General features: G+C 54.6%; 1 protein-coding gene across 1 annotated transcript; it reads left to right on the top strand.

The window, feature by feature from the left end:
• The first annotated feature begins 24,993 nt into the window (after positions 1-24,993).
• On the top strand, positions 24,994-27,120 carry LOC124690862 (protein TIC 55, chloroplastic-like). The gene is made up of 3 exons (XM_047224189.1): positions 24,994-25,388; positions 25,701-25,803; positions 25,891-27,120. Exons 1-3 carry the CDS (start codon positions 24,994-24,996, stop codon positions 27,007-27,009), a joined length of 1,617 nt encoding a protein of 538 aa, XP_047080145.1. The 3' UTR covers positions 27,010-27,120.
• The last annotated feature ends 279 nt before the right edge of the window (positions 27,121-27,399 follow it).

Below are 27,399 nucleotides of genomic sequence, written 5' to 3' on the forward strand. Positions count from 1 at the left end.
TGCTATGTGAGATTCTAGTGCAAGGCACTCTCTCTCCCTTACCAATTCCCTTGCTCCAACACCGATCTCTCCTCCGGGATTCTACCTCGAGTCTCTCCCGGGTGATTCTATTGGCGTGGTCCATCGAGCCACGAGGGTAAGCATCGGTTGTATCGGGTCGGTGTGCGTGCGTGTGTCCCCGTGTTCATCGCGTTCGTCGTGTTCTTCGTGTTCTTCCTCTTTTCCCCTTTCGTTTCCGGGTCAATTCGCAAGATCGGGCCACAAACGGGGTCTTAGACCTTAACATATGGTATCAGCAGCCTTTGGTTTCCGCGAATTTGACCCCCCACCCACCCAATTTCATCTCTGAAAATTTCCCAAAAAATCCCCAAAAAATAGCCCTAATTTGCCTTTTGATGGATCTGCGATTTTGTTGCGTTTTGAGTGGTTTTGGTCCATGGATTCGGTGTCTCTAGTGTTGATCTACTAATTCCCCCACTTTCTATCCACAAATTCCTTCGATTTTCGAGTTTTGGGTCAATTGGATTTGGATTTGGGGAAGAACAGGAGAGAGAAAGTGGCCTCACGTGTGAGCTCCCAGGGAAGAAGAAGGCTGAGCGGTACCTACGGGTGGAGGCTCCACCCGTGCACGAGCGGTACCTCCGGGTGGAGGCTCCACCCTCCACTACCGCTCCTCCTCCACAAGGCCGGCCACCACCACCAATTCCACCCCACCACCGCCGACCACCACCACTCCTCTCCGCAGCCGGCAAGCACCGCCACCCCCCTTCATCATCGGCAAACTCCGCCACCCCCCTAAATCACCGGCAAGCACCGCCACCCTCCCGAACCATCGGGAAACACCGCCGCGGCACCACCACCACCACCGCCGCCACCGCGAGCTCACCGATACCACCATCGGCATACCACCGGCAAGCACCGCCACCCCCCTTCATCACCGGCAAACACCGCCACCCCTCCAAACCATCGGTAAACACCGTCGGGGCACTACACCACCACCGCCGCCACCGCGAGCTCACCGATACCACCACCGGCATACCACCGCCATCGACGCCAAGCTACTTTGACCCGACTTTTCCGCTAACTTGTGTTTGCTTGTTCCGGTTTGAGTGCCTTGTTTGTGAAACTAACCCGCAGCTCCGAAGCAAGCGACGACATCCTCGGCACCCCGGACTTGCAACCGTACTCTTGACATCACCGCCATCATCGCAAGTTGTGTGTTCATCACCGCCTAACATCTTAGGTATAACTTGCATCACCTTGTAACCCCTCTTCTTTTGCGATCTATCCTATCGAGCATTGCTTATCTAGTGTTGCGAGACATTGCACGTGGCCCCGATTGTGAGGTGTGTGTGTAGTGTGGAGTCAAGCTTCTAAGCAAAACTCGAGTGGCAAAATAGCAAAAGCAAGGCTAACGCTAACATAGTGTGAGAAAAAAGCCGCCAAAACACAAAAAGAGTGCAAGTGCACAATAGAGAAAAAGAGTGCGAGTAGCACCATACATCCATATACCCATACATACAAAAGTGTCCATGTGCCACCAAAGATAAATACGAGTGCAAGTGCCACCATATACAAGAGAGAAAAAGCTTTTAAGCAAAGAGAGAAGAGAAGAGAGGCCGCGTGTGAATCTTGTTGTCTCTTCGTTTGCAACCAAAGCTTTGCCTCTCCTTGTGTTAGTGTGACACCGAGCAACCGTGCTTTCGGGCTTCATACACTTTTCCGCTCATTCCTTGGTCGCACTAACCCCGCTTATCCCGTGTGTGAGTTCCATACATTTTCCGTGTTTATAGTGATCATCGCTTTGACATTTGAGTTTTTGGATCTTACCCACCCTTAACAACAAACTTGATTTCGGATTTCATCTTTTGGCTTTCCACCATACTCACCTAACACCATATTTGCTAGCTTTTGCGTGTGTTTTTGTGTGAGTGCCCGATACAATTGTTCTAACTCTCGGTTTGTTGGATTACCCCAATCTTGTCATACCACGGTAAGATTGCGAGGTAGTGTTCTTCCAATAACATACACCATATAGATACCGTCTTGCTAACATGTATAGCGACGAAGAAGATACGGAGGAGTACACGGAGCACTTCGAGGAAGATATGCCTCTTCAAGCACCGCGGATGTGGAGGAACATGTGGAGCTCTACACCGACTTTGGCTCCGCAAGCATCGCCAACATGACCGACATCGAGGAGCTCTACACCGACTATGGCTCCGAGAGCATCGCCAACATGGACGACATCGACGAGCTCTACATCGACAATTGCTCAACAAGCATGGACAACATGGTGGAGCACCATCACGAGGACGACATCGACCCCACCATGTCCACCGCCGATGCTCCGACATACCCCTACTTGGCCAATGGAGCTACATATGAAGATCGAGGACCTCCACGATGGCATCATCAAGTGGATCATCAAGAGCGTCCTCAACATATTCGGCATCGACACACTCCTCCGAGCTCCTCAAGGCGCCATCATGAGAGTGCCTATGCACAAGATCATCGACATCACGGACACCATATGGAGCATCAAGAGCGTCCCCATCATGAGCGTCATCGACACTCTTCTCCAAGCTCCACTAGGCGCCGCAAGCAACATGCCAAGTCGCATGAGCCATCATCTAGGCAAGGCAAGGACCGTCATCGACTCACACCATCTCATGATCGTCGTCGGCTACTACCACCTCATGGTCTCCATCGACACACGTCACCACATGATCTTCGACGCCACAAGCCACCTCATGATCGCCATCGACCAACATCTTCCACGGATCTTCGACGACACCCATCAAGACATGGTGATGAAGCACGAAGACGAGAGCCTCAACATGAAGACCTTCCTCATAAGGCGACTTCTACCTCTTGCGCCACCACCACAATGGCCCCTACCTCGTCATATGCCTATGGACTCCGATGCTACAAGTGCAAGCAACAAGGCCACCTTCCACGGGAATGTCCCAATCTCCTATGTGAGGTGTGCAAGGCCAAGGGTCACACGGCATGGCAATGCACAACGCCAAGCGCCAAGAAGCTCTACTTCGACGAGCTCAATGCACAAGTCTCCAAGATGCCACCACTTGAGGACGACTTAGGAGGCGATGGAGTTGAGCATGGTGAGCATGGGATTCTCCCTTCACCTACGGAGGCGCATGGAGTTGAGATGGTTGAGCATGGGAAGTTCCCTTCAACCAATGAGGCGCATGGAGATGAGCAAGTCGAGCCTACTCCCATATGCTTGATTGATGAGTTGGTACCAATCCCATGTGCGCATGAGAGCCACTTAGCCCACTTGAGCGAGAGTGATAGTGAGTTGAGTGACTTCCACCCCATATGTGAGTTTGAGTGCTTCCATTTGGAGGACATGAGTGATACACAAAGTGAGTTGAGAGAGGTAGATGATAGGTCCATGGAGGACATCGCATTTGCTAACACATTAACCTCTCCCTCGCTTGTGTCTTCTTATGTTGCACTAGGTTCCACGGAGGACGAGTTCCCGCTCATGGAGAAGATGTACATGGTGCATGAAGACGATTATATCCCACCATGCTTGCTCCAAGATGTCGACCACATGGATCCTCCTACTTCCACAACACCTACTTCACATGAGTCGGCCTACAAAGGTAACATAGGTGTTGATGATGCCATGATCCCACTAGTGGACATGATGACTTATGAGCGCATGCATGATCTTGATGATACATTTGCTACGTCACTTGATTCTTTCATATTCCCATGTGATGCTTTGCTTGCTAACATTGTTGACCATGTGGAAGTGAATGCTTGTGATACCATGACCATGCCATGCTATGAGAGCTTCAATTTTTCCACCATTGCTTGCAATATGTCGACCAATTGCTCTTTACCATGTATTGCTTGCAATGATAATAACAATGATGACATTAGCTTTCACATGCTTTGCCCCACATGTTTGCATTATTCCATGATCCTTGCATCCACGATTGTGAACAATTGCTCTTTCTTATGCTTGGTATGCAAGAATGCTTATTTCATTGTCCATGAGATGGCCCCCATAGCCTTCTCTATTTTTGATGATCATGAGTTACCACATGCCATGAATGCACCTTCTTGCCATATGCACCATCGCCATGCATTTCATACTATCTTGATTGACACTAATGGTGATGTGCACAAGACATGGAACATCATGATGGATGATGTGTTCCTCTACCATGCACACACGCTTTTTGTTTTCTCCTTTGTGTGTATAGGTACACGGATGACCACTTCTACCGCCACGGAGCATGAGCTCACAAAACGCGCAATTGAGAGCTACCCCAACAAGAACGAGATACATGGGAATCACACCAAAGGGTATGTTCCCACAAGCTTTAGCCCTCTTTTGCCATGTCTTGACGAGTTTCTGGTTTGGTCCAACTCCTCGTCACCTCTTTTGCCTTTTATGCAACATATCTTGACACATCTTGTTGGCACAATGGTTGTTGTATGTATTGATGCTTTCATCATACACTCCGAGATTCTCAAGGACCATGTTATACATGTGAGAGACACCATATGCATCTTGTGCCACAAGTTACAACAAAAGTTGCTCTTCTTTGGATTTCTCTTTTCATCTTTGGCATTTGCAATGGATTCTTTGACACTTGAGGATACCCATAACCGGCTCACGCCAACCATACGTTCCCAAGCTAGAAGTCTCCATAGCTTTGCCATTGCACATAACAATTTTGCCCCAAATTTTGCCGCCGATACTTGCCTTTTGATTGTTCCATTTGTGTGGGACAATACGACATATCACATTTTTGCCACTTTACAAAGCAAACTTTCACTTGCACAAATTTTTGTCCTACCACATTTTGGATACATTGACACTATTTTGATCACCATTTTGGCCCAATGCCTTTTGGAGAAACGACTTGATGCTTCGTATTTGATTGAGAGCCTCTTGTTCGCCGGTCTACCAATTGGCATCCACAAGCTTTCCTTTTGCAAGTTGTTTTTCCCCTTGTTCTTCTTCGACCGAGACTCGGACCCTCCACCACTACATGGGAGACCCGTGATGGACTACAACAAAGACGCCCGCACTACGACGAGTTTCCCTAAGGGCACAAGGGCAACTATACAAGTCCTTCCCGTCTACCTCATCGGTGAGGAGGAGCAAGAGTCGAGGACGACTCTTCCCCAAGGGGGGGGAGATGATGCGGGGTGGCCTTCGGACACCTACGCCTCAAGACCATCAAGTGCAACCCCGCCTATCATCGACGCTACATCATGGCCAAAGATTCCCCCAAGGGGACCGACAACCCGAACCCGTGCGATACATGACAAGGTGAACCCAATCCTCTTTACCCTCGACCTCGGTACACCCTTGGATAGAGTACTACCTCATGTCGATATTCATTGTGTTACTAGGTACGAGCTTCGTCAAGGATTCGGAGAGGAGGAACCACTCACTTTGCACAAGGGAGAAGGAAGAAGAAGAAAGAAGAGAAGAAGAAGAAGGAGAAGAGAAGAGAGGAAGAGAGGGAGGCTGGAGCCTCCACCCAAGGGGAGGCCGGAGCCTCCACCCAAGGGGTGGCCGGAGCCTCCGAGCTGCCTTGGCCGGCCACCATGCTAGGCCGGAGCCTCCAGGCTCCCCTGGCCGGAGCCTCCAGGGCCTCCCTGGCCGGTACCACGCCCAGGAGAAGGCGCCCACGCGGGATGGGGCCAGGCCCGGTACTACCGGCCACACCTGGCCGGTACTACCGGCCGGTCCTGGTGCGCCCAGATGCGGCCACGTCGCCCGCGGGAAGTGGAGGCCAGGCCGGTACCTCCGGCCAAGGTACCGGCCGTGGTACCGCTCGTGTGCCCAGCGCCTCAGTATACTTCGAGTCCAAATGATGCTATTTCCGGTACCATGAGCGGAGCCTCCGCTCGAGGTACCGCCCGTGCGCGAAGTAGCCCCGATCTGAACCGTTCATTCGCCATCTAGCTGCTGTAACTTATTCAGTCTTTCCCCTTTTGCCCTTGGACGGATCTCGAGCCTATATGTATCTCATTCCCCTCCCCAAATTAGGGTTAGACAAGATTTGGCTTAGGATAGAACTTGAGCTTTGTCTCCCTAGGGTATCATCCCTCTGTAATCAAGGCAACCCTTGTTGTTGTTTGGTGAATTGCTATGTGAGATTCTAGTGCAAGGCACTCTCTCTCCCTTACCAATTCCCTTGCTCCAACACCGATCTCTCCTCCGGGATTCTACCTCGAGTCTCTCCCGGGTGATTCTATTGGCGTGGTCCATCGAGCCACGAGGGTAAGCATCGGTTGTATCGGGTCGGTGTGCGTGCGTGTGTCCCCGTGTTCATCGCGTTCGTCGTGTTCTTCGTGTTCTTCCTCTTTTCCCCTTTCGTTTCCGGGTCAATTCGCAAGATCGGGCCACAAACGGGGTCTTAGACCTTAACAAGTTCCCTTCAATTATATACCTTGAAATCAAATTTTATAATGGTTGTTGAAAATTTCAGAAGGGGAAGATGAAGAAATTCAAATTTGGAGAATTGTTCAAGAAAGGAACAACCAACACCGGTAGACCCTCGAGGGCGTCCACTCAGATTAGGCGATCCTACAATGAGGATGTCATCGCGCCTAGCTTCGCGCCCGAGGAGGACAATGGGGCTCCTAATGCTTCATCCTTCCCATGCTATGATTTTCTGACAAATGCAGGGATATTGGATGACTTCTTCACCCTTGTCAACAGGGCAGGCTTAGCCACCTACGTGGGAGATGAAAGGGAGCAATACTACAGGCTCACCAAAATTTTCGTTGAGAGCTTCAAGTTCCACAACACACAATATGAGCCGACAGTTGCATTCAAGATCTATGCTAATCCTGTTACTATGGAATTGGAAGAATTTTGTCGTGCATTGGATATTGTCCCTGTAGGTACAGCAAGGAGGATTTATGACAACCCATGGGACCTGTTGGAGCTCTATCGAGGGATCACCGAAGATGATTGCCGCACCATTCAGCGCGGGAAGATAAGAAATATTCAACTTCCCGCCATTAAATATTTTGCATATTACATTGCTACTAGTATTCTTGGTAGGGAAAATACTAGTAATATTTCTAGCTATCATCTTGCCTTCTTGAATGCTGCACTTACTGGAGAGACATCTTATCATCTTGGTTCTATTATTGCTCGCCGCCTGTCTAGCAGGGGGCCTATTTTTGGAGGAACCATCGCACTGCGCATTTTAACACATTTAAGACTTCCTCTTGATTCTAATGATGTGCCATTAACCCCTAGGAGACTTGATATTGCTGCTATGAAGAGCCATCATTTTGTTACCACTGATTCCACTATAGATAATATGGTCTATAGAATGTTGTGTGCTGACGGGAATGAGAAGGAAATCCCTCTTCCCCAGCCAGGTTTGTTCAATATTGACAGGCAATCATGGTCGCTCACTAAGGAGGAGGTGGAGGAACATATGAAGATACAAGAATTCCACCAGCAACATGACTCCGAGGACGCCAAGCCCTCCTACGACTGCACCGTCACATACCCCGATGTTTCCTCCAGCACATACCTGGAACCGGGTCGTTCTTCGTCGTATTACGGAGACACCACTTCATGGGGACCGTGGGAATGAACTCCACTTAGGCCAAAAGCCTAAGCTTGGGGGGAGGTATACCGGCATCACTCATTCTTTGCATATTATGGTTGCTGGATACTAGTACATACTTGTTTAGTTTCTTAGAGTGGTTTTCTAATGAGAAGGAGATGATATTTGGGGAAGTGCTGTCCAAAAACAGATTCTGGGCTGTTACCAAAAAAATTCGTACGCACAGCCAGAACATTATTTTGAGTTGCCAATTTTTGAGCATGTGCCCCAGGTTGTTATCTAACTTTCATTAGTTGAACACTTTTTGGTCTGAGCAATGGAAGATTTTTGTTAATTTCGATTTCTGTACTGCTGTCAGGATTTGGCAGATTTCTGTCATCCTGCTTTTATGTGTTTCTGTTAGTTTGCATTCTTTTGTTTTCGCTTTGTTTCTTTCCTAAAACACAAAAAGACCAAAAATATTTCTGTTGTTTCTCTTCACCATTTGTTTATTTGGTTCCTTGCTCTTAGTTTATTTTATTTGCTATCGTTAGTTTGCTATGAGAAAACCCAAAAGATTTTGCTTTGTTTGCTTGTTTTCTTTTGTTCTTGTTTCTAATTCGAAAACACCAAAAATATTTGCTGTTCTTCTTTGGTTTGTAAAGTTCATCATGAGTTCAATGGTCTTCGGTGGCTGGAGCGTGGTTTTCATTTCATATTATCCAAGCTACACAAGTGAAAAGGCAATAATGACGATCTACGACAATCTGATTGTGGTGAGAGGCTGGTATGAACTCTTTTTGTTTTCATTTTTGTACATATACTCATCCATATGAGCATGCTTAGTTGGTTCATGTGAGGTATATGTTATTTGAGAAAGTCTAGTAGTTCATGATCTCTCATGTTCAGCTCCAATTTATTAATATGAGTAGCATGTCATGGATGTTTGCTTGCATTGTTTTATTCATAAGTAAGTATGCCATTGTGGTATCCTCCTCTGAATAATTCATTTATATCGACTTGGCACATGCTCACGCATGTATATGACTGAACAAAAAGTCAATTAAGCCTCGATGATTTATATTGCTTCAGAGTTATTGTATCACTTTTATGCCTCCGTTAATTTATTTTGCCGCAAGCATGATTATGACAGTTACTGCTCTCTTGATTTGTCGTTCCCTAGTCTTTTGCTAGCCTTCACTTGTACTGAGCGGGAACGTCGCTCGTGCTTCCAAACACCTGAAAACCAAGTTGTTCCAAAGTGTCCACCATAAATACCTATGCATGGCATTTCAAACCATTCCAAGTAAATTCTCATGTGCTACCTTTAAAACTTTCAAAACGCTTCTCAATTTGTGTTAATGTTTCATAGCTCATGAGGAAGTATGTGGTGTTTAGCTTTCAACCTTGTCATTTACTTTTGACGGACTCTCATATGGACTAGTGGCACATCCGCTTATCCAATAATTTTGCAAAAAGAGCTGGCAATGGGATTCCCAGTCCCGAATTAATTAACTTAAATAGACACTCCTCCATGGTTTGTGATTGTTGGACGGCACCCGAAGGATTCGGTTAGCCATGGCTTGTGTAAGCAAAGATTGCGGGGAGTGTCATCATCATAATAAAACTTAAATAAAAAGGCACTCCTTCATGGTATGTGATTGTTGGCAGGCACCCGAGTATTCGGTTAGCCATGGTTTGTGTAAGAAAGGTTGGAAGGAGTGCCACATAAACATGCAAATAATTCATGGGAGCCGCTCTTGGGAGTCCGATTGGCGAGGTAGTTAGTGTACCCATTACCATTCGTTGACAACAACAAACACCTCTCAAAATAATTTTACTCCTGCTTTATAAATGAAAAGCTCTAGCGCATGTTAATCCCTGCTTCCCTCTGCGAAGGGTCAATCTTTTACTTTTATGTTGTGTCTCCATTCTTCCTTTGAGCACTATCTTGAGAGCACAACTGTCATTCTTAGTATAATATGCTTGTCTCAAAATATGATTGATTGTGGTATAACTTTGATGCTTTTATCTTTGACAATCACTACTTCTAGTCTTTCTATGAACTCAAGAGGTGCCTCGGCATTTATGTTTTGCCGATCAAATACAGGCAAGCGAGATACCACTTTATCATATTCTCTTATGAACATTGAAATCCTGCTTATATACATGATTCATGATGCTTATTATTAATTGTTGGTACCTCTCCATGATTGACATAGTTGTTGGATGATCTTATTTGCATGTATCTCATTATGAACTCGCTTAAGTATTAGCCATAGCATGAGAATATATACATCATATGAGCAAATGTGTTCGTGAAAGTTCTTTTATCGCTCGGTTGTTAATCTGAATTGCTTGAGGACAAGCAATAAGCTAAGCTTGGGGGGAGTTGATACGTCCAAAACGTATCTACTTTCCCGAACACTTTTGCTATTGTTTTGCCTCTAATTTGTGTATTTTGGATACAACTAACACGGACTAACGCTGTTTTCGGCAGAATTGCTCTGGTGTCTCGTTTTTGTGCAGAAATCCAACTTTCAGGAAAATCTGCAGAAGGCCCTATTTTCCAAGAATAATGACGGAGCCAGAAGGACACGCCAGGTGGAGGCCCGAGGGCCCCACACCATAGGGCGGCGCGGCCCAGGGGGGGCCCGCGCGGCCATGTGGTGTGGCCCCCTCGGCCGGCCTCCGACGCCCTCCTTCGGACTACATATCGGGTTCGACCTAAAAACGCACGGAGAGAAGTCGAAGTCGCCAGAAACCCTCCAGAATGCCGCCACATCGCGAAACTCCGTCGTGGGAGCCAGAAGTCTCCGTTCTGGCACTCCGCCGGGACGGGGAATTGGAGGAGATCATCACCGCCATCACCGCCAACGCCTCTCCATCGACCAGCCATGTTTCCCCCATCCATGTGTGAGTAATTCCCCCGCTGTAGGCTGAAGGGGATGGTAGGGATTGAATGAGATTGGTCATGTAATAGTCATAAGATTGTTAGGGCATAGTGCCTAGTATCCGTAGATGTCACTTTTATGATATTGTTGCAACTTGTTATGCTTAATGCTTGTCACTAGGGCCCGAGTGCCATGATCTCAGATCTGAACATGTTATTGATTCATGAAGATATTCGTTGTTTATGATCTTACTCGCAAGTTGTATACACATGTCGCCGTCCGGAACCAATGGCCCCGAAGTGACAGAAATAGGGACAACCGGAGGGGATGGTAGTGATGTGAGGATCACATGTGTTCACGGAGTGTTAATGCTTTGCTCCGGTACTCTATTAAAAGGAGTACCTTAATTTCCGATAGTTTCCCTAGAGGCCCGGCTGCCACCGGCTGGTAGGACAAAAGATGTTGTGCAAGTTTCTCATTGCGAGCACGTACGACTATATATGGAACACATGCCTATTGATTGATTAGTACTTGGATACCGTTTTATTATTATCTCGCAAATGCCCCTGCTTTGATTGTTATATGAGTTTCTCTCATCCATGCAACGCCCGTTAAATCCGTCCCCGTGCCTACGATATTTTAATCCCGATGTTTACTATAATCACTACTTGCTGTCTTTATTTCGCCGCTCTTCGTTATTTCACTATTCCTACCGCCATAAAACTGTTACTACTGATAAACTCTTGCGAGCAAGTCTGTTTCCAGGTGCAGCTGAATTGACAACTCCGCTGTTAAGGCTTACAAGTATTCTTTGTCTCCCCTTGTGTCGAATCAATAAATTGGGTAATACTTCCCTCGAAGACTGTTGCGATCCCCTATACTTGTGGGTCATCACGGACCCTGCCACCATCGAGAAAGACCTGGAGGCGCACCGCCAGCTCCTCCTCAGGCAGGCTGAAGAGCTGGCTGCTGCCAAGCGCCAGCTGGAGATCACCCGGCGCGAGTACGACCGCGCCCACAGCTTCACGCCAGGCGACGACAACCCAAGCCGAGCCGGCCAGATACGCCGGAGGGGAGGCGGCCTAGGCGCCGAGATCGCCCGGGACGGCGCAGAATCGCCGGCTCCGTCAGCGGAGCAACCCGTCTACAACACCCCCGACAAGAACATGCGTGCGGCGCAAGCCGCCGCAGAAGAGCTGAACCGCCTCGAAGGCGAAGAGTTACGCCGCCAGACGAAGCGGGTAACTGAGCTGCTCAACGCGGCCACCAAACAGTCGGCCGACCCCAGGTACGCCACTGCCCCCAGAGCCTCTCACGCTCGCGGCGCTGCGCAGCAACTACAGGGACGGCCCGAGGGACACGGCCGAGTCCACCTCCCCTGCACCAAGCCGGCACCGGGACTCTCGGGCCACCCATGCAAGCTCCAGCCGCACAAGCCGGCCACCCAGCGGCAATAGCGGCCGCAGCAGGCCACCATCAAGCCGGCATCAGGAGGAAGAATCGGAGAGGCCGGCGCCAAGACGCCAGCACCGGCCGGCCCCAGAGGACAGCGGCCAGCGCCAGCCGGCCCACTCCCGGCTGGGCCCACGCATCGAGCCGGCCGACGCCAGAGATCGCCTAGACCGGCTGGTCGAATCTCGCATTGCGGAGGAAGAAGGGCTAGCCGGCCCAAAGTGCTTCGGGCCGCGGATCCTCAACGAGCCCATGGTTGATGGCTTACAGCTCCCCCGCGACACCCCCAAGTACGACGGCACGGCCAAGCCGGAGGACTGGCTGCTGGATTACTCCACCGCAGTCGGCATCGCGAAGGGCAACAAGCGTTGGGTTGTGCGCTACTCCCCCCTCATGCTGCTCGGCTCCGCCCGCACATGGCTCAACAACTTGCCAGCCGGCAGCATTAACGGCTGGCTCGACTTCGAGGAGGCCTTCATCAGCAACTTCACCGGCACCTATCGCCGGCCGGGTCGCCCGCAACAGCTCGAGATGTGCAAGCAGGGACCGGACGAGACGGATCGCGCGTACTTGACGCGTTGGTGCGAAATGCGCAACTCCTGCGAGGGCGTGCACGAGATCCAGGCCGTCGGCTTCTTCATGGGCGGCTGCCGGCCCAACACCATGTTGTGGCACAAGCTGCGCCGCAGCGAGCCCAAGACGATGGCCGCATTGATGGCCATTGCAGACAAGTACGCGCTGGCTGAGGGAGCCAGCGAAGCTCCGGTTGAGGTTTCACCGGTTCCGTCCAGGCGGGACAACAACAAGCCGGCCGAGCACAAGCCGGCCGAGGGCGGCCATCATGGCAGCCGGCGGGACAACTACCGCGGCAAGCGGCACAGCGACCAGCCGGACCGCCGGTACGGCTCCGCCCAGGTAGCAGCCGTGCAGGATCACTCGGCGGCTGGCGGCAGCCGGCGCCAGAAACAAGCAGACCGGCCCTGGAAGCCGAAGTACACCTTTGAGCAGATGCTCGACTCGCCGTGCAAATACCACAGCGGCAAGAACCCCTCCAACCACACCACCCGCGACTGCCACTTCATGAAGCGGCTGACAAGCGGCGAGCCACTTCCGCCTCCACCCCCGCCTCCACCAGCCGGCGGGCCGGGTGGCCAAGCCGGCGCAGAGAACGCCAACCTCGAGCACCACGAGGCTAACCAAGTGCACCATGGCGGCCGGTACCTGGCTGAGGAAGCCACCTACATCATCTTCACCACCGAGCCGGAGGACAAAACGAGCCAACAGCGCCGTTCCCTCGAAGTCAACGCGGTCATGCCGCCGGTCCCCCAGTACCTAAACTGGTCAGAGCAGGCCATCACCTTTGATCGCCGCGACACACCGGCTGTCCTGCCAAAGCCGGGCAGCTACGCCATGGTCCTCGACCCCACCATCGGCACAAGCCGGCGCAGCGTGCGTTTCTCGCGCGTCCTCATCGACGGCGGCAGCAGCATCAACATCCTCTACCGCGACACCGCCCGCAAGCTGGGCGTCCAGGAGGCCGAGTTGCGCTCCTCCCCCACCGTCTTCCACGGCATCGTGCCAGGCCACTCGTGCCAGCCGATCGGCCGGATCACCCTGGAGGTCATGTTAGGCAAGCCGGACCACTTCCGCACAGAGAACATCGAGTTCGAGGTGGTGGACCTGGTTAGTCCCTACCACGCGCTCCTGGGCAGGCCGGCCCTGACCAAGTTCATGGCGGTGCCCCACTACGCCTACCTGAAGATGAAGTTGCCGGGCCCAAAGGGGGTCATTACCGTAGCCGGCGACTATCGTCGCTCTATGGAGTGCGCCACCTAGAGCTCGAAGATGGCACAGACGCTGGTCATAGCCGCCGAGAAGCAGCTCATCAACGACGCCGTCGCCATGGCGAAGGTCGCGCAGTCGGGCATGCCGGCTGTGGGCAACCCGGCTGGGACGACTCACTTCCAACCGGCCAACGACACCAAGAAGATCCTGCTCGACCCGGCGCAGCCGGACAAGTTCGTCACCATCGGTGCCGTCTTGAACAACAAATAGGAAAGCGAGCTCACCAGCTTCCTCCGTGAGAATCGGGACATCTTTGCATGGTCTCCAAGGGACATGCCGGGTGTGCCGAGGGAGTTGGCTGAGCACCACCTCCACGTCAGGCCTGAAGCCAAGCCAGTGAAGCAGCCCCTCAGGCGCTTCACCGAAGAAAGAAGGAAGGCCATCGATGAAGAAATCGCACGGCTCCTAGCAGCCGGCTTCATCATGGAAGTACTGCATCCGAACTGGTTGGCGAACCTGGTCCTGGTTTTGAAGAAGAACGGCTCCTGGCGCATGTGTATCGACTACACCAGCCTAAACAAGGCGTGCCCGAAGGACCCCTTCCCCCTGCCGCGCATAGATCAAGTCATAGATTCGACTGCCGGCTGTGAATTGTTGTCTTTTCTAGATGCCTATTCAGGCTACCACCAGATTCCTTTGAATCCGGCTGATCAAATAAAGACTTCGTTCATTACCCCGTATGGGGCTTACTGCTACACGACTATGCCATTCGGCTTGAAAAATGCAGGCGCCACCTACCAAAGGTGCATGCAAAAGTGTTTGCAGGATCAAATCGGCAGAAACGTTCACGCATACGTGGATGATGTCGTTGTAAAAACCAAGGAGATGCCTACCCTCCTTGATGACCTGAGAGAAACCTTCACCAATCTGCGAAGATTCCGGATGAAGTTGAATCCGGCCAAGTGCACTTTCGGCGTGCCGTCTGGCCAGCTCCTCGGGCTACCTCGTCTCTCGGCGGGGAATCGAAGCCAACCCGGAGAAGATCAGTGCCATTGAGAAGATGGAACTGCCGCAGTGCCTCAAGGACGTCCAAAAGTTCACCGGATGCCTGGCCTCCTTGAGCCGCTTCGTCAGCCGGCTGGGGGAGAAGGCACTGCCCCTGTACCAGTTGCTCAAGAAGATAAACTCCTTCAGCTGGACGCCGCAGGCGGATGAAGCCTTCCGCGATTTGAAGCGCATGCTCTCGACTGCACCCGTCTTGGCATCGCCGGCTTCGGTGGAGCCGACGCTATTGTACATCGCAACCACCAATCGAGTGGTTAGTGTTGTCCTGGTGGTGGAGCGCAAAGAGGCCGGCAAGGAGCAGCCGGTCCAGCGCCTAGTCTATTACCGGAGTGAAGTGCTTTCCCAGTCGAAGCAAAACTACCCCCACTACCAGAAGGTCACCTATGGCGTGTACATGGCGGCCAAGAAGCTCAAGCACTACTTCCAAGAGCACCCCATCAAAGTGGTGGCCACAGCACCCTTGGCGGAGATCATTGGCAGCAAGGACGCCAACGGCCGGGTTGCCAAGTGGGCGCTGGAGCTGGCGGCCCACTCCATTCAATACGAGCCAAGAACAGCCATCAAGTCGCAGATCCTAGCCGACTTCTTCGTCGACTGGGCCAAGATGCAATACCTGCCGCCTGTGCCGGACTCCACGCACTGGAAGCTGCACTTTGACGGCTCAAAGATGCACACCGGCTTGGGAGCCGGAGTCGTCATCACCTCTCCTAAGGGGGACAGGCTGGACTACGTCCTGCAGATCCACTTCGTCGCATCCAACAATGTGGCGGAGTATGAAGCGCTCATCCATGGGATCAATCTAGCCAAGGAGATAGGCGTCCGATGCATCCTCTGCTTCGGCGACTCCGACTTGGTCATACAGCAGGCGTCTGGCGACTGGGACGCGAAGGATGCCAACATGGCATCATACCGCTTCCATGTTCAGCAACTAGCCGGCTTCTTCGAGGGCTGCGAGTTCCACCATGTGCCAAGGGCCAACAACGAGGCGGCTGACGCCCTGTCCAAGATAGGCTCAACCCGGCAGGCAATTCCGCCGGGTGTGGCCCTGCAGCATCTGCGCAAGCCGTCCATCACACCATCCCCGGACTCGGATTCCATATTCGTGCCGGCTGACCCGGGGGCTCCACAGCCAAACCCGGGGGCTTCGCAGTCAAAGTCGGGGGCTTCTCAGCCGAACCCGCCGGCTCCACAGCCGAACCCGGGGGCTTCTCAGCCGAACCCGGGGGCTCATCACCCCAAGTCGGGGGCTTATCAGCCAAACCCGCCGGCTCCACAGCCGAACCCGGCGACCACGCAGTCGAACCCGAAAGCTCCGAAGATGGAGGCCCTGATGGTTAGCGTGTTCGAGATAAAATGCGTACCATCATGGGCACAAGAATTCCTCTCCTACCTCACCGATGGTGTGCTGCCCAATGACAGGGTTCAAGCCAGGCAGATTGAGAGAAGGGCCAAGGCCTACACAATCATCAACCACCAGCTGTAAAAACGCAGCGTAAGTGGGGTGTTCCAGCGGTGCGTCGAGCCGGCTGAAGGGATTGAACTCCTCCGGGAAATCCATCAGGGAGAGTGCGGCCACCACGCCTCCTCTAGAGCCATAGTGGGCAAAGCCTTCCGGCACGGCTTTTATTGGCCGACTGCGCTAAGAGACGCAGAAGAACTGGTGAAGAAATGCAACGGGTGCCAGCGCTTCGCAAAGCAAAGGCAAACGCCGGCTTCCGCCTTGAAAACCATCCCCATTACCTGGCCGTTTGCCGTATGGGGTTTGGACATGGTGGGCCCATTCAAAACAGCCCGAGGCGGCATGACCCACCTCCTGGTGATGATTGACAAATTCACCAAGTGGATTGAAGCCAAGCCGATCAAGAAGCTGGACGGCTCCACAGCCGTCACATTCCTCAAGAAAATTATTGTGAGGTACGGCTACCCCCACAGCATCATCACCGACAACGGCAGCAACTTCGCCGAAGGCATTTTCAAGCGCTACTGTGTGGAGATGGGGATCCGGATGGACCTGTCATCCGTGGCGCACCCGGAGACCAACGGCCAAGTGGAAAAGGCAAACGGCCTGATCCTAGCCGGCATCCAGCCCCGGCTGGTAGAGCCGCTCGAGCGGTCAGCCGGCTGCTGGATAGAAGAGCTGCCCTCCGTGCTTTGGAGCCTGCGCACCACGCCAAACCGCTCCGTCGGGTTCACGCCATTCTTCCTCGTATACGGGTCCGAAGCCGTCCCGCCGACTGATATCGAGCACGACGCGCCAAGGATCAAGCTCTACACGGAAGCTGAAGCTAAAGAGGCTCATGAAGATGGAGTCAACTTGGTCGAAGAGGCCCGGCTGCTGGCTCTGTCCAGATCGGCCATATACCAGAAAAGCCTCCGACGCTATCACAGCCGGAAGGTGCAGCCCTTAGCATTCCGAGAAGGAGACCTAGTGCTCCGGCTGATCCAACGGACAGCCGGACAGCATAAACTAGCATCCCCATGGGAGGGTCCCTTCATCGTGAGCAAGGCAGTAGGCAATGATTCCTACTATCTCATAGATGCCCAAGAGGCTAAGAAGAACAAGGCGAACAAAACTGACGAGGAGACAAAACATCCCTGGAATGTCAGGTTGCTTCGACCATTTTACACTTGAGAGCAGGAATGTATGTATCCCTTGTACTCCCTTTTGTAAGCTATGAAAAGGCAAGCGCTAAGAGCGCCGATCTCAACAATTTTTTCGCGTACTCTATTGTTTTCGCCGGTTGGCTAACACCCTCTCATGCGGCCGGCTCAGTAACGTAATCCGGTTTCCGACAGCTGGCTTCCGACCAGCTACAGACCGCAATCCGGCTGTCCGGCTGGCGGGAGTAAGAGCCTAGGGAGCCGGCACGCGAAAGACGGCTAAGGGAAAGAGTGAAAACGAATCGATTCTTGCACAACTCTTCATAAAAGTGCCGGATTGCCGAACTCGGCTCGTTCGACTGAAATACTGTCGGCCTCACCCAGCGGCACGCTCTTGATCCGGCAACGGACCGCAAGTCGGACGTGCGATCGGCAAGGGCAACGCCAAAGAGTGGGGCGGATGGGAAAAAGCGAACAAGCCGAAAGAAAGCAAGCCGACACACAACTGACTAACAAACACATTAAAGTGTACCATAATGAAAAGACGACAATATTGTCATTACATATGCACCCGGCATCCCGGGGATTTAACAACTTGTCTTTGCAAAAGCAAGATTACATAAACAGGTAAATCTAAGCGCCGGCTGGAGGAGGACCAGTCGGACCGGCACCAGGAGGGGACTCCATCTCGATTTCCTCGTCCTCGGGCTCCTCGTCCGAGTCGTCCTCGGGCGGGTTCGGATCAGAGATGAAGATGCCCTTGTCGACGAAGGCGGCAATGGCGCAGGCGCGAGATAGCCGGGCGGTCTTGTTTTCAGCCGGGAGCTTCTCTTCCACGCCGGCGTGCCGGTACTCCTGCTGGTCGAGGCTAACCTCGTTATACCAGGAGAGCATGAAGGATAACGCCATATCGGCTCCGGCGCGCGCGGCCGACTCCTTCCAATCGAGGAAGCGATCAGGCGCCGACTCCAGCCATTTGATGAAGTTGCCCAGCTCCTGCGGCAGAGTCTCAGTCGGCTAGAGCAGCCGGCACAACTCCTCAGCCGCCTTCCGCAGCTCCCAGCCCAGCTTGGTGATGGGCTACACGCGGGCGGCCATGGACGCCAAATAGTCGTCCATGGAGAAGCAGTCCGAGTTCTCCTCGCCGGTGGTCCACCGGCGCTCGTCCCGCGCCCTGCCGGCCGCCGCTAATGCCTCCGCCTGCGCCTCCGGGAAGGCCGCTGCAAAGAAAGAGCAAGTCAGAAGCCCGTCGAAAGCAGAAAAATGCAAATTTTCAAAGTAAGACTGGCGGCAGCCGGCAAGAACCGACTGCCCCTAGCCTGAAGATGGAGATTTCAAAGCTCAAAAGTAAGACTGGCGGCAGCCGGCAAGAACCGACTGCCCCCAGCCTGAAGATGGAGATTTCAAAGCTCAAAAGTAAGACTGGCGGCAGCCGGCAAGAACCGACTGCCCCCAGCCTGAAGATGGAGATTTCAAAGCTCAAAAGTAAGACTGGCGGCAGCCGGCAAGAACCGACTGCCCCCAACCTGAAGATGGAGATTTCAAAGCTCAAAAGTAAAAGACTGGCGGCACCCGGCTGAGAGAAAAGCCGCCTGCCCCTAGCTTGAAGATGGAGATTCTGAAGATTCAATTTGTTTCGGCCGTCGGCTACCTGCCTAGGCCGGCAGCCGACAGCCGAAAGCCGGCAGAGAGAAGATAAAATGCTTACCCGCCAAGCCGCGGTCAAGGGCGCTCATCTGGACCACCCAGCGCTTGGCGGTGTCCGTGAGCTCTTGGGACTTGGACGTCACCTCGTCGCAGAGCGCCCGGCTCTGGTCCTCCACATCCTTGAGCCGCCGGCTGAGGTCCTCCACCTCCTTCCGCCCAGTTTCCCTCGCCTCCTTGAGCTCGAGGACGTGGTTCGCCTCAAGCCGGCGCAGCCGCTCCAGCTCCCCGTGGGTCTCCCGCGCCTTGGCAGTTAAAGTTTTGGCCGTCTCCTCATCCGTGGCGCAGCGCTCGCGGGCGGCCCGAAGATCCGCCTCCAGCTGTGGAACCCGGGCGGCAATGGCTGTAGATGGAAGCCGTCAGCCGGCTGAAACAAGAAAACTATGAAGCCAAAGAAAAAGAAGAAAACATACCTTGAGCAGCCTCTAGCTCACGAGCCATCTCGGCCCGCTCATTCTTGGCCTTGTGGTAGCCAACCACAAGCCGGTTGTACAGGGCGGTGCACCTATCCGCCACCGTCTGGGGAAAAGACTGAAGATTAGCATTCAAGCGAAACCTGGACCGGCTCCAAGCAGCCTGCCCATGCCTCGGAGGGCTACCAAGATAACACAAGTTAAAAAAGATCGCAGGCGCACACTAACCTGTTCAGCCGCCTCCAACCGCGCCAGGCGGGCCTCAGTCTCCTCGGCCTGCCGCTTGGCCATGGCGCAGAAGCCGCAGAAGAATATGTCCATGGGCGCCACCCCTGGCCGGCCGTCCCGGCTGGTCACCTCGCAGGCACCCGCCCGGTGCCAGTCCTTTTCCATGGTGCCGGCTGAGCCAAGGCTGGACTCAGACGCGGACACCACATGTGTCAACATGGCGGCCTTGGCGACATGAAGACCTTCAGGCGGCAGCACCGAGCCCTGCCTGGTCATCACCAACGCCCGGGCATCGGCATCAGCCGCGCCCAACGGTTCACGCTCCGCCGGCTCGTCCCGCGCCGGCTCCTGCTCCACCGGCTCGTCCCGCGCCGGCTCCGAAGATAGAGGCGGCACCGTCGAAGATGCTGGCCCGGTGGGGATGGCGGAGTCGGGCGCAGGCGGCGCCTCATCCGAGCCTGCGTCCAAGATAACAACCTCGGGCGCAGACCCGCCGCCTCCGGCTGCGGAAGGCGCAGCCCCTCCAGCTCCCCTGCCGGCTCCAGCCGCAGCGCCCACAAGCCGGACGCGTCGGGGAAACATCTGGTCGAGCGTGGGCTGGCTGCCACGCGGCGCCGGCTCGCCACGAGCGCCGGAGCCGGGAGCACATGGCGAAGGCGCAGCTGAAGAAAGGACCGCCCCCGTAGAAGGCGACGGAACGACGGGCGGCGTGCGCGGGCGTGATGGCGGCTGCGGAGTCGGTTCCCTCCTCCGCCGCTGCAGCCCCGAGTCCGCCGCAGGGGCTGGGCCGGAGCCGGCACCCTGGGCAAACTTGATTGCAGCCCTAGTCGGCCAAACAAAAAAAAGATAAGGAAGGGAAGAAAAGGAATCAAACCAGACCAAAAAGAGAGAAACTTACCCGGCTGTCTCCGGGACCGGCTTCGGCCCAGCCCGGCGCAGCTTCTTCGCCCTCGCCTCTTGCCGGGCGGTACTGCGCTCAGTCGGCCGCTTCCGCCCTTGAGGCGCGACCGTAGAGGAAGAGGCGGCAGGCGGCCGCACTGCCAGCGGCACCGCACGAATGGGCTCCGAAGAGGCCGTCACGTCTGGCTCAGAATCCTCGTCGTGCGGCTGCGGGGAAGATGGCACGTCGTCCGGCCCATGGTCGGGCGCCTCCAGATTCTCGTCGTCGCCGGCTTCATCGGCCGGGTCGACATGGTCCGCCACCCACTGCTTGTGCGCCGGGTCGCCGTCCTCGAGGCGCTGCCGGACGAAAGTCTACAACAACAGCAAATAAATCAAAACCAGCCTAGCAGCCGCAAGCCGGAACCTGAACATAAGGAAAACTTACCGCAGGCGGCAGCTCGCGACGGCTGTAGGGCTCCAGGCCCCAGTTCCAGTTTTCAGGCAACTTGGCCTGGGAGATGTGGTTCACCCGCCTGGCGACTTGGGCTTTGTTGAGCTCCAGCCGGGACGTCCGGGTCGGATCGAGCCGGCCGGACATGTGGCAAATCTTGTGGGCGCGTGCCTGAAGAGGCAGCACCCGGCGCGAGGCATAGCAGTAGAGGAGGTCGTTGGCGCACAAACGCTCGACCGAGACAAGGTCCTGGAGGCGGGCCTAGAGAAGGTTCACCTCCGCCTCCGGGTCCGCCGGCTTGAAGTTGTTGCCCCAGTTCTTGCGGGCAGTCGGAGGCGCCGGGTCGAACTCCGGCAGGTTCACCCAGTCGAGGACGGCGTTCGTGCTCTTCACGTAGAAGAACGACTGCTGCCACTTCTTCACGGAGTCGACCGTGGGGATCTTCGGGAAGGGCGTGTTTTGGCGTGAGTAGATGGAGGCGGCCCCGCAAGAGCGCAGGTTGCCGTCTGCCGTCTGGGCCTTCAGGTAGAAGAGCCGGCACCAGAATTCGATGTCCGGCCACAAGCCGGCATAGCCCTCCATGAAGGCCACAAAGCTGCTGAGCTGCACGAAGGCGTTAGCCGGAAGGTGCTGCGGCTGTAGGCCGAAGTACTCCAAGAACCGCCTGAAGAAGGCGGAAGCCGGCAGCCCCAACCCGGGGTCGAAGTGCGCGCCAAAGACGACGCGCTCGCCGGGCTGAGGATCCGGCACAATCTCCGTCCCCGGAGCCCGCGCCTCCACCTGCGGCGGAATCCGGCGGAGGCGGCGGAGGCGCTCGATATCCCCATCCGTCATGTAGGATCCCTCCCAAGATCCGCTTGGCGGCGCCATTGTCGCCGTCGAGGAAGACGAAGACGAGCTCCAAGAAATCGAGAGGGTGAAAGGAGAAGAGGAGCCGCTCCTCACCATAGGAGAACGCGGCGGCGACGAGCGCGCTGTGGATGCGCGGGGCCCCGTGACGCCGGCTCGAAGGTGCGGGTCGGCGGAGGAGAGCGGCCGCGAGAGTTCGCCGGAGTTCGCCAGGAGAGCGCCGGAGAGATGCGTCGAAGCAGTGAAGAGCTCGAGCGGAGAAGAAATGGAGCGTGGGCGCAAGGAAGAAGAATGGGCAGGTTGCCACCTCGATCCCCACTCGTGGCATTTATAGCCGCCTGGCACGCGTGCCAGCAACGGGCAAGTGGCGATCATGGGCCACGTCGCCGGATTAACTGCGCCATAAAACGCCCCACGACCAATGCCGTTACCGGAAACCGCCGCACCACGTCGCCCATAACCGCACCGGATCCGGAGGGGACATTGATTTGACCAGACAAGGTGGCCACATGAGCTCGCCGCCAGAACGGTCAAGTCGAGCGCTTGGCCCGAGGCCGCGGAGATTCCGGTGCGTCCAAGCCGGAGCCGGGCATTATATTCGATCCGGCCCCAAACTCTCTTAGCAAGACGGAGACATCGCCTACACTTGTAAAAAAGCAAAAGTTGCAGAAGCGAAAAAAGCATCCGGCTAGCAGCAGCCGGACAAGGCGAGCCGGAGAGAGGCGCAGCCGGCTGAATGAAAATTCTCAGGTCGGCGCTTCCGAGTGCCGCCAGATGCATTCAAGAGATATCAAAGAGCCAGGAAAACCTGCCTAGGTCCTTCTAAACGCAGGACCTTGCCAGCTTCGGGGGCTAATGTCGGAGGGAAGACCCCGGGTAGGGCAATGGACGTGGAGCAGCCGGCTTGAGGTTGGCCGGCTGGCGGCAAAGGCCGGCTGAGGAGCAGCCGGCTGGAGCCGTAGCCGGCTAACCCGGAAGCCGGCTGGCTCTAAGTCCTAGTCGGCCTGGCTACGGCCTTCAACGCTGTAGCTGGGCCGGCTTCTACAAGCCATATCCGACTGGGGTTTGTACTCTAGACCGACTCGAGGTTGGCGAGTCTTGCAAGAGAAGGAACTGGGTAGGTGGTCCGAGTTCAAAGGTCCACGCTGACCTCATCTCCCGTAAAGCACGGGGCACTGTGGAGCATCATGGCGTACGTCGGTCCGTACCGGCTACAGGGCATGATGGCGACAGAGACACCTCCTCGCCATACCTCTGACTCCGGCAGGCGGATGGGACAGGCCATGAGGCCTCAACGGCTCCATGACGTCAACGCCTCGAGAAGGAGCGGAAGCCGGAGCCGGCCAAGCCGGCCACTAGACTGTAGGGACTTCTATGTAAAGTGTCAGCGCCTATATAAGTTGGGCTACCCCCCTCGTGCGGGGGGAGGGGGGATCGATCATTCTCGCTTCATTCTAGTCTTAGAGCTACTCTGGGAGAGAGACCTTCGTCTACCTTAGCCTCCCCGAGCAGCCGGATACAGCTCAAGGAGCACCATTGTACTGTGTGATCATCATATACACTCATAGCGAGGAGTAGAGGTGTTACCTCCACAGGAGGGCCTCGAACCTGGGTACGTCGACCTTGTCACTCGTCCCCATACCCGCATCCGGATACCACCGTGAGACCACTTAGGAACCACTTCGATTAGCCACCCTATGGCATATGCCGTGACGATGCCACGACAGTCAGATGATGTCATCAACTGTTTTTCGACAAAGAGTATATTTTAATATCACAAAGATACCAATTACACCTAGCATCTGCAACAAAGCACAGCCCTAGCGGCATGGATGCATAAATCCTAAAAGAAAGAAGAATTACCAAAAAAAAGAAAAGCCCCGCTACGATGATCTAATCTTTTAAACAACATCACTAACACCATCATGACAGCACCAGAAGTTCAGCTTCTGCAAAAACGACGCCTCCAAGAAGGTAACAGTGCACCAGCGCCGTCGTCACCCGATCATAGATCTTAGGTTTTCACCCTGAAGAAAATCCTCACTCTCAAAACAATGCCTTCAACAAGGACATTGTCAGACACAACCAATTAAGGCCAGACCTAGAATTTTCACCCTGAAAGGTAAGACTTTGAACTTCTCCTGTGCAGTCGCCCCCACTCACATGCCGCAGCTCCAAAGACACCGATCATGAAGCCAATTCCTCCTCGCTACCCAGACTCGAGTCACCATTGCAAGACCATAGATCTCGGCTTCCATTTCATTCTCCGCCATCACCACGGAACGAAAACATGCTCCATGATAATAACCGCCAATAGAGCTTCGAAGCGCTCCCTCTGTAACCAAACGGCCAGAGAAAAAACATGGGTGCGCACAACCAAATTCCACCCGATCCGGCAACCTCCAGGCTTGATTCGCCCAATGGAGCGCCGGCGGAGCCTTCCGGAACACGACCCATCCGCCAGATCGATGAGGCCATGCACCGGCAGATCTGCATCTTGGCGCAAGAAGAAATCAAAGGACCGTCGCCATTATTCGCAGGACTGGCAGGTCTCCACACCGCTGGTCGTCTCCAAAGCTGAGAAGGCAGTAAGAGGAATAAGGGGATCCGAGTGACATGTCATCAACTCGTTAGTTGCAACTCATGTTCAACTGATAACTAGCACGTATCACGAAGTAAATTTAATGGTGTAGAACTTAATCGAAGCATAAACTTAGTTCTTAGCTAGCTGAGAACCGCAAAACCCATTTTAAAACTCTAATCGACTCACTCTTAAGTAAGGAAAAAAAAACACAACAGCTTAACTACGTTCACACTTCCTTTTGAGGAGTGTTATCCTTCGTGAAAACTGTGTGGGTGTGTACGAAAGAAAATTCACACGCTGACAGGGATTTGTAGCTTCCAAAGTTATCTGGACATGGCGTAGATCGTCGAATTCGTCCTGGTTGTGCACGACAAGGACGCAGGGCGAGGGAAGTCTCACGTGGAACGTAGCGGGAAGGAAGAGCCGTGACGCGTGTCCTCATGCAAACCTCGTCCCGTTCTGGAGATTTTTATCCAGGGCATCGAGCGAGCTCTGTGCGCCAACCAAACCACCAGACATGACGACGCTTCTTCCTCCCACCACACTGTCACGGCCCTCCCTCCTCTCCATCTCCTCCGCCGTTGCTCCTCGGCTCAAGAACTCGGCGGCGACTCCGGCTGCGGCAGCGCGTGGCGTCGGGATCGACAGCAGGCGGCGGCGGCAAGGGAGATGCTGGGCGGCGGTGGTGGAGGGGGAGACCGGCACGCAGGAGGACGGCGTGCTGTTCCCCAAGGAGGTGGCGGCGGACGGGGCCGCCAAGTACGACTGGCAGGAGGAGTGGTACCCGCTGTACCTCACCAAGGAGGTGCCCGACGACGCGGCGCTCCCGCTCACCGTGTACGACCGGCAGCTCGTGCTCTACCGCGACGCCGACGGCGTGCTCCGCTGCCACGAGGACCGCTGCCCGCACAGGTGCCTGCCTGCCCCATCATCTCTCTCGCTGATCTGAAAAATTCTTGATCATTTACTCTAGTCTTCAGCCAGTCAGTCAGTGATCCCCTTGTCACAGTGTTGGCACGCCAGATGTCTGTCTTGACAAGTGTACAGTACCTGTTCATCTGGCTTCATAACTAAATAACCCAAATCCGTGCATGGAAATTTAGAAATCCCTCTTCATATGTTCAGATTAAACCTCCATGATCAGCAACTAAGATTTTATACAGTAGTATTACTCACATAGCTGCTCCAACTCACACGATCCAAACATTCATGATCGTCCGCCAGGTTAGCCAAGCTATCAGAAGGTCAGCTCGTCGACGGCAAGCTGGAGTGCCTCTACCACGGGTGGCAGTTCGACGGGCAGGGCAAGTGCGTCAAGATCCCACAGGTCTCCCTCCCCTGCTTATCCTGCAATCAAAATTCATGGAGTACGTATGATGAGAAAGATCATGAATCGTGTTTGACATGTGTGCAGCTGCCTGACGGCGCCAAGATCCCGCGCAACGCGTGCGCGCGCAACTACGAGGTGCGGGACTCGCAGGGCGTGGTGTGGGTGTGGATGTCGCCGTCGAACCCGCCGGACGCCAAGAAGCTGCCGTTCTTCGAGCCGTACTCCCGGCCGGGGTTCACGGACCTGTCCACCGTGCACGAGCTCCCCTACGACCACTCCATCCTGCTCGAGAACCTCATGGACCCGGCGCACGTGCCCATCTCCCACGACCGCACCGACTGGACGGCCAAGCGGGAGGACGCGCAGCCGCTGGCCTTCGACGTCGCCGAGCGCACCGCCCGCGGCTTCGCGGGCCACTGGTGGCGCGAGCGGTCGCCGCACCTCCGCAACGCGCTCCGGTTCGAGGCGCCCTGCGTGCTCACCAACACGCTCGAGTACACGGACAAGGACGGCAAGGAGCAGTGCTTCTCGGCGCACTTCCTGTGCCGGCCGGCGGGGCAGGGGAAATCGATGCTGGTGGTGCGGTTCGGGTCCACGGCGACCTCGCCGCTGCTGAAGGTGATGCCCAAGTGGTACATGCACCAGAACGCGGGCAAGGTGTTCGAGCAGGACATGGGGTTCCTGTCGTCGCAGAACGAGGTGCTCATGAGGGAGAAGGTGCCCACCAAGGAGCTGTACCTCAACCTCCGGTCGTCCGACACCTGGGTGGCGGAGTACCGCCGGTGGATGGACAGGGCCGGCCACGGCATGCCCTACTACTTCGGCCACAGCACGCTCAAGACGCCCAAGTTGCCGGCCGTCGTGGAGCAGGCGCCGGCGGGGGCCGTCGCAGGGATCTCCGCGTCGTTCCCGGCAAAGGGCGGGCTCGGCACGCCGCACGCGCCAAACCCGACCAACAGGTACTTCCGGCACGTCGTGCACTGCAAGGGCTGCAGGGACACCGTCAACAAGTACACCGCGCTGAAGAACGCCTTCGTCGTCCTCGCCGCGGTGGCGGCGGCAGCGGCCGTCCTGGCGGCGACCAGGCAGTGGAAGGCCGTCTTGCTGGCGTCCGCCGCCGTGCTTGCTGCGGCGTCCTACGCGTGTGGCTCCGTGGTTTCTTTGATCACAACCAATTTCATTAGGACACACAGAAGGCTGTGATGAGATTAAACACGACGCTCATTAGTATATTCTAGTCTGTAGGAATAATTCTTCACTTTAGCCCCTGTATATTTGTATCCGAGCTTATATGCTCCTGGTTAAATAAAAATAGTTAGGTACTCGGAGATTTGTCTTTTTACACAGATCACTACACTTCTCAGAAATTTTTAGTGTGCAGTTGGAACACTTGTTCATGTTCATTGTACAAAATTTTCAGATTTTTTTAATTTATTTGCTATTTTTTATTCAACCAGAAGCATGAGCCCGGGTTCAGAAACGCTTTATCCTATCTAATGAAGTGCTCGGTGGTTTCTTTGACCACAACCAAGGCACAGAAGGTTGTGATGAGATTAAACTCGGGCGTTCAGTATATTCTAGCCTGGTAGGAAT

Source organism: Lolium rigidum, chromosome 2 (assembly GCF_022539505.1).
Source record: "Lolium rigidum isolate FL_2022 chromosome 2, APGP_CSIRO_Lrig_0.1, whole genome shotgun sequence".
NCBI lineage: Eukaryota > Viridiplantae > Streptophyta > Magnoliopsida > Poales > Poaceae > Lolium > Lolium rigidum.

Coding starts and splice junctions, on each gene's coding strand:
- LOC124690862 (XM_047224189.1), top strand. CDS start 24,994: ATGACGACGCTTCTTCCTCCCACCACACTGTCACGGCCCTCCCTCCTC. Junction 25,389..25,700: donor GAGGACCGCTGCCCGCACAG/GTGCCTGCCTGC, acceptor ATCGTCCGCCAG/GTTAGCCAAGCTATCAGAAG. Junction 25,804..25,890: donor AGTGCGTCAAGATCCCACAG/GTCTCCCTCCCC, acceptor ACATGTGTGCAG/CTGCCTGACGGCGCCAAGAT.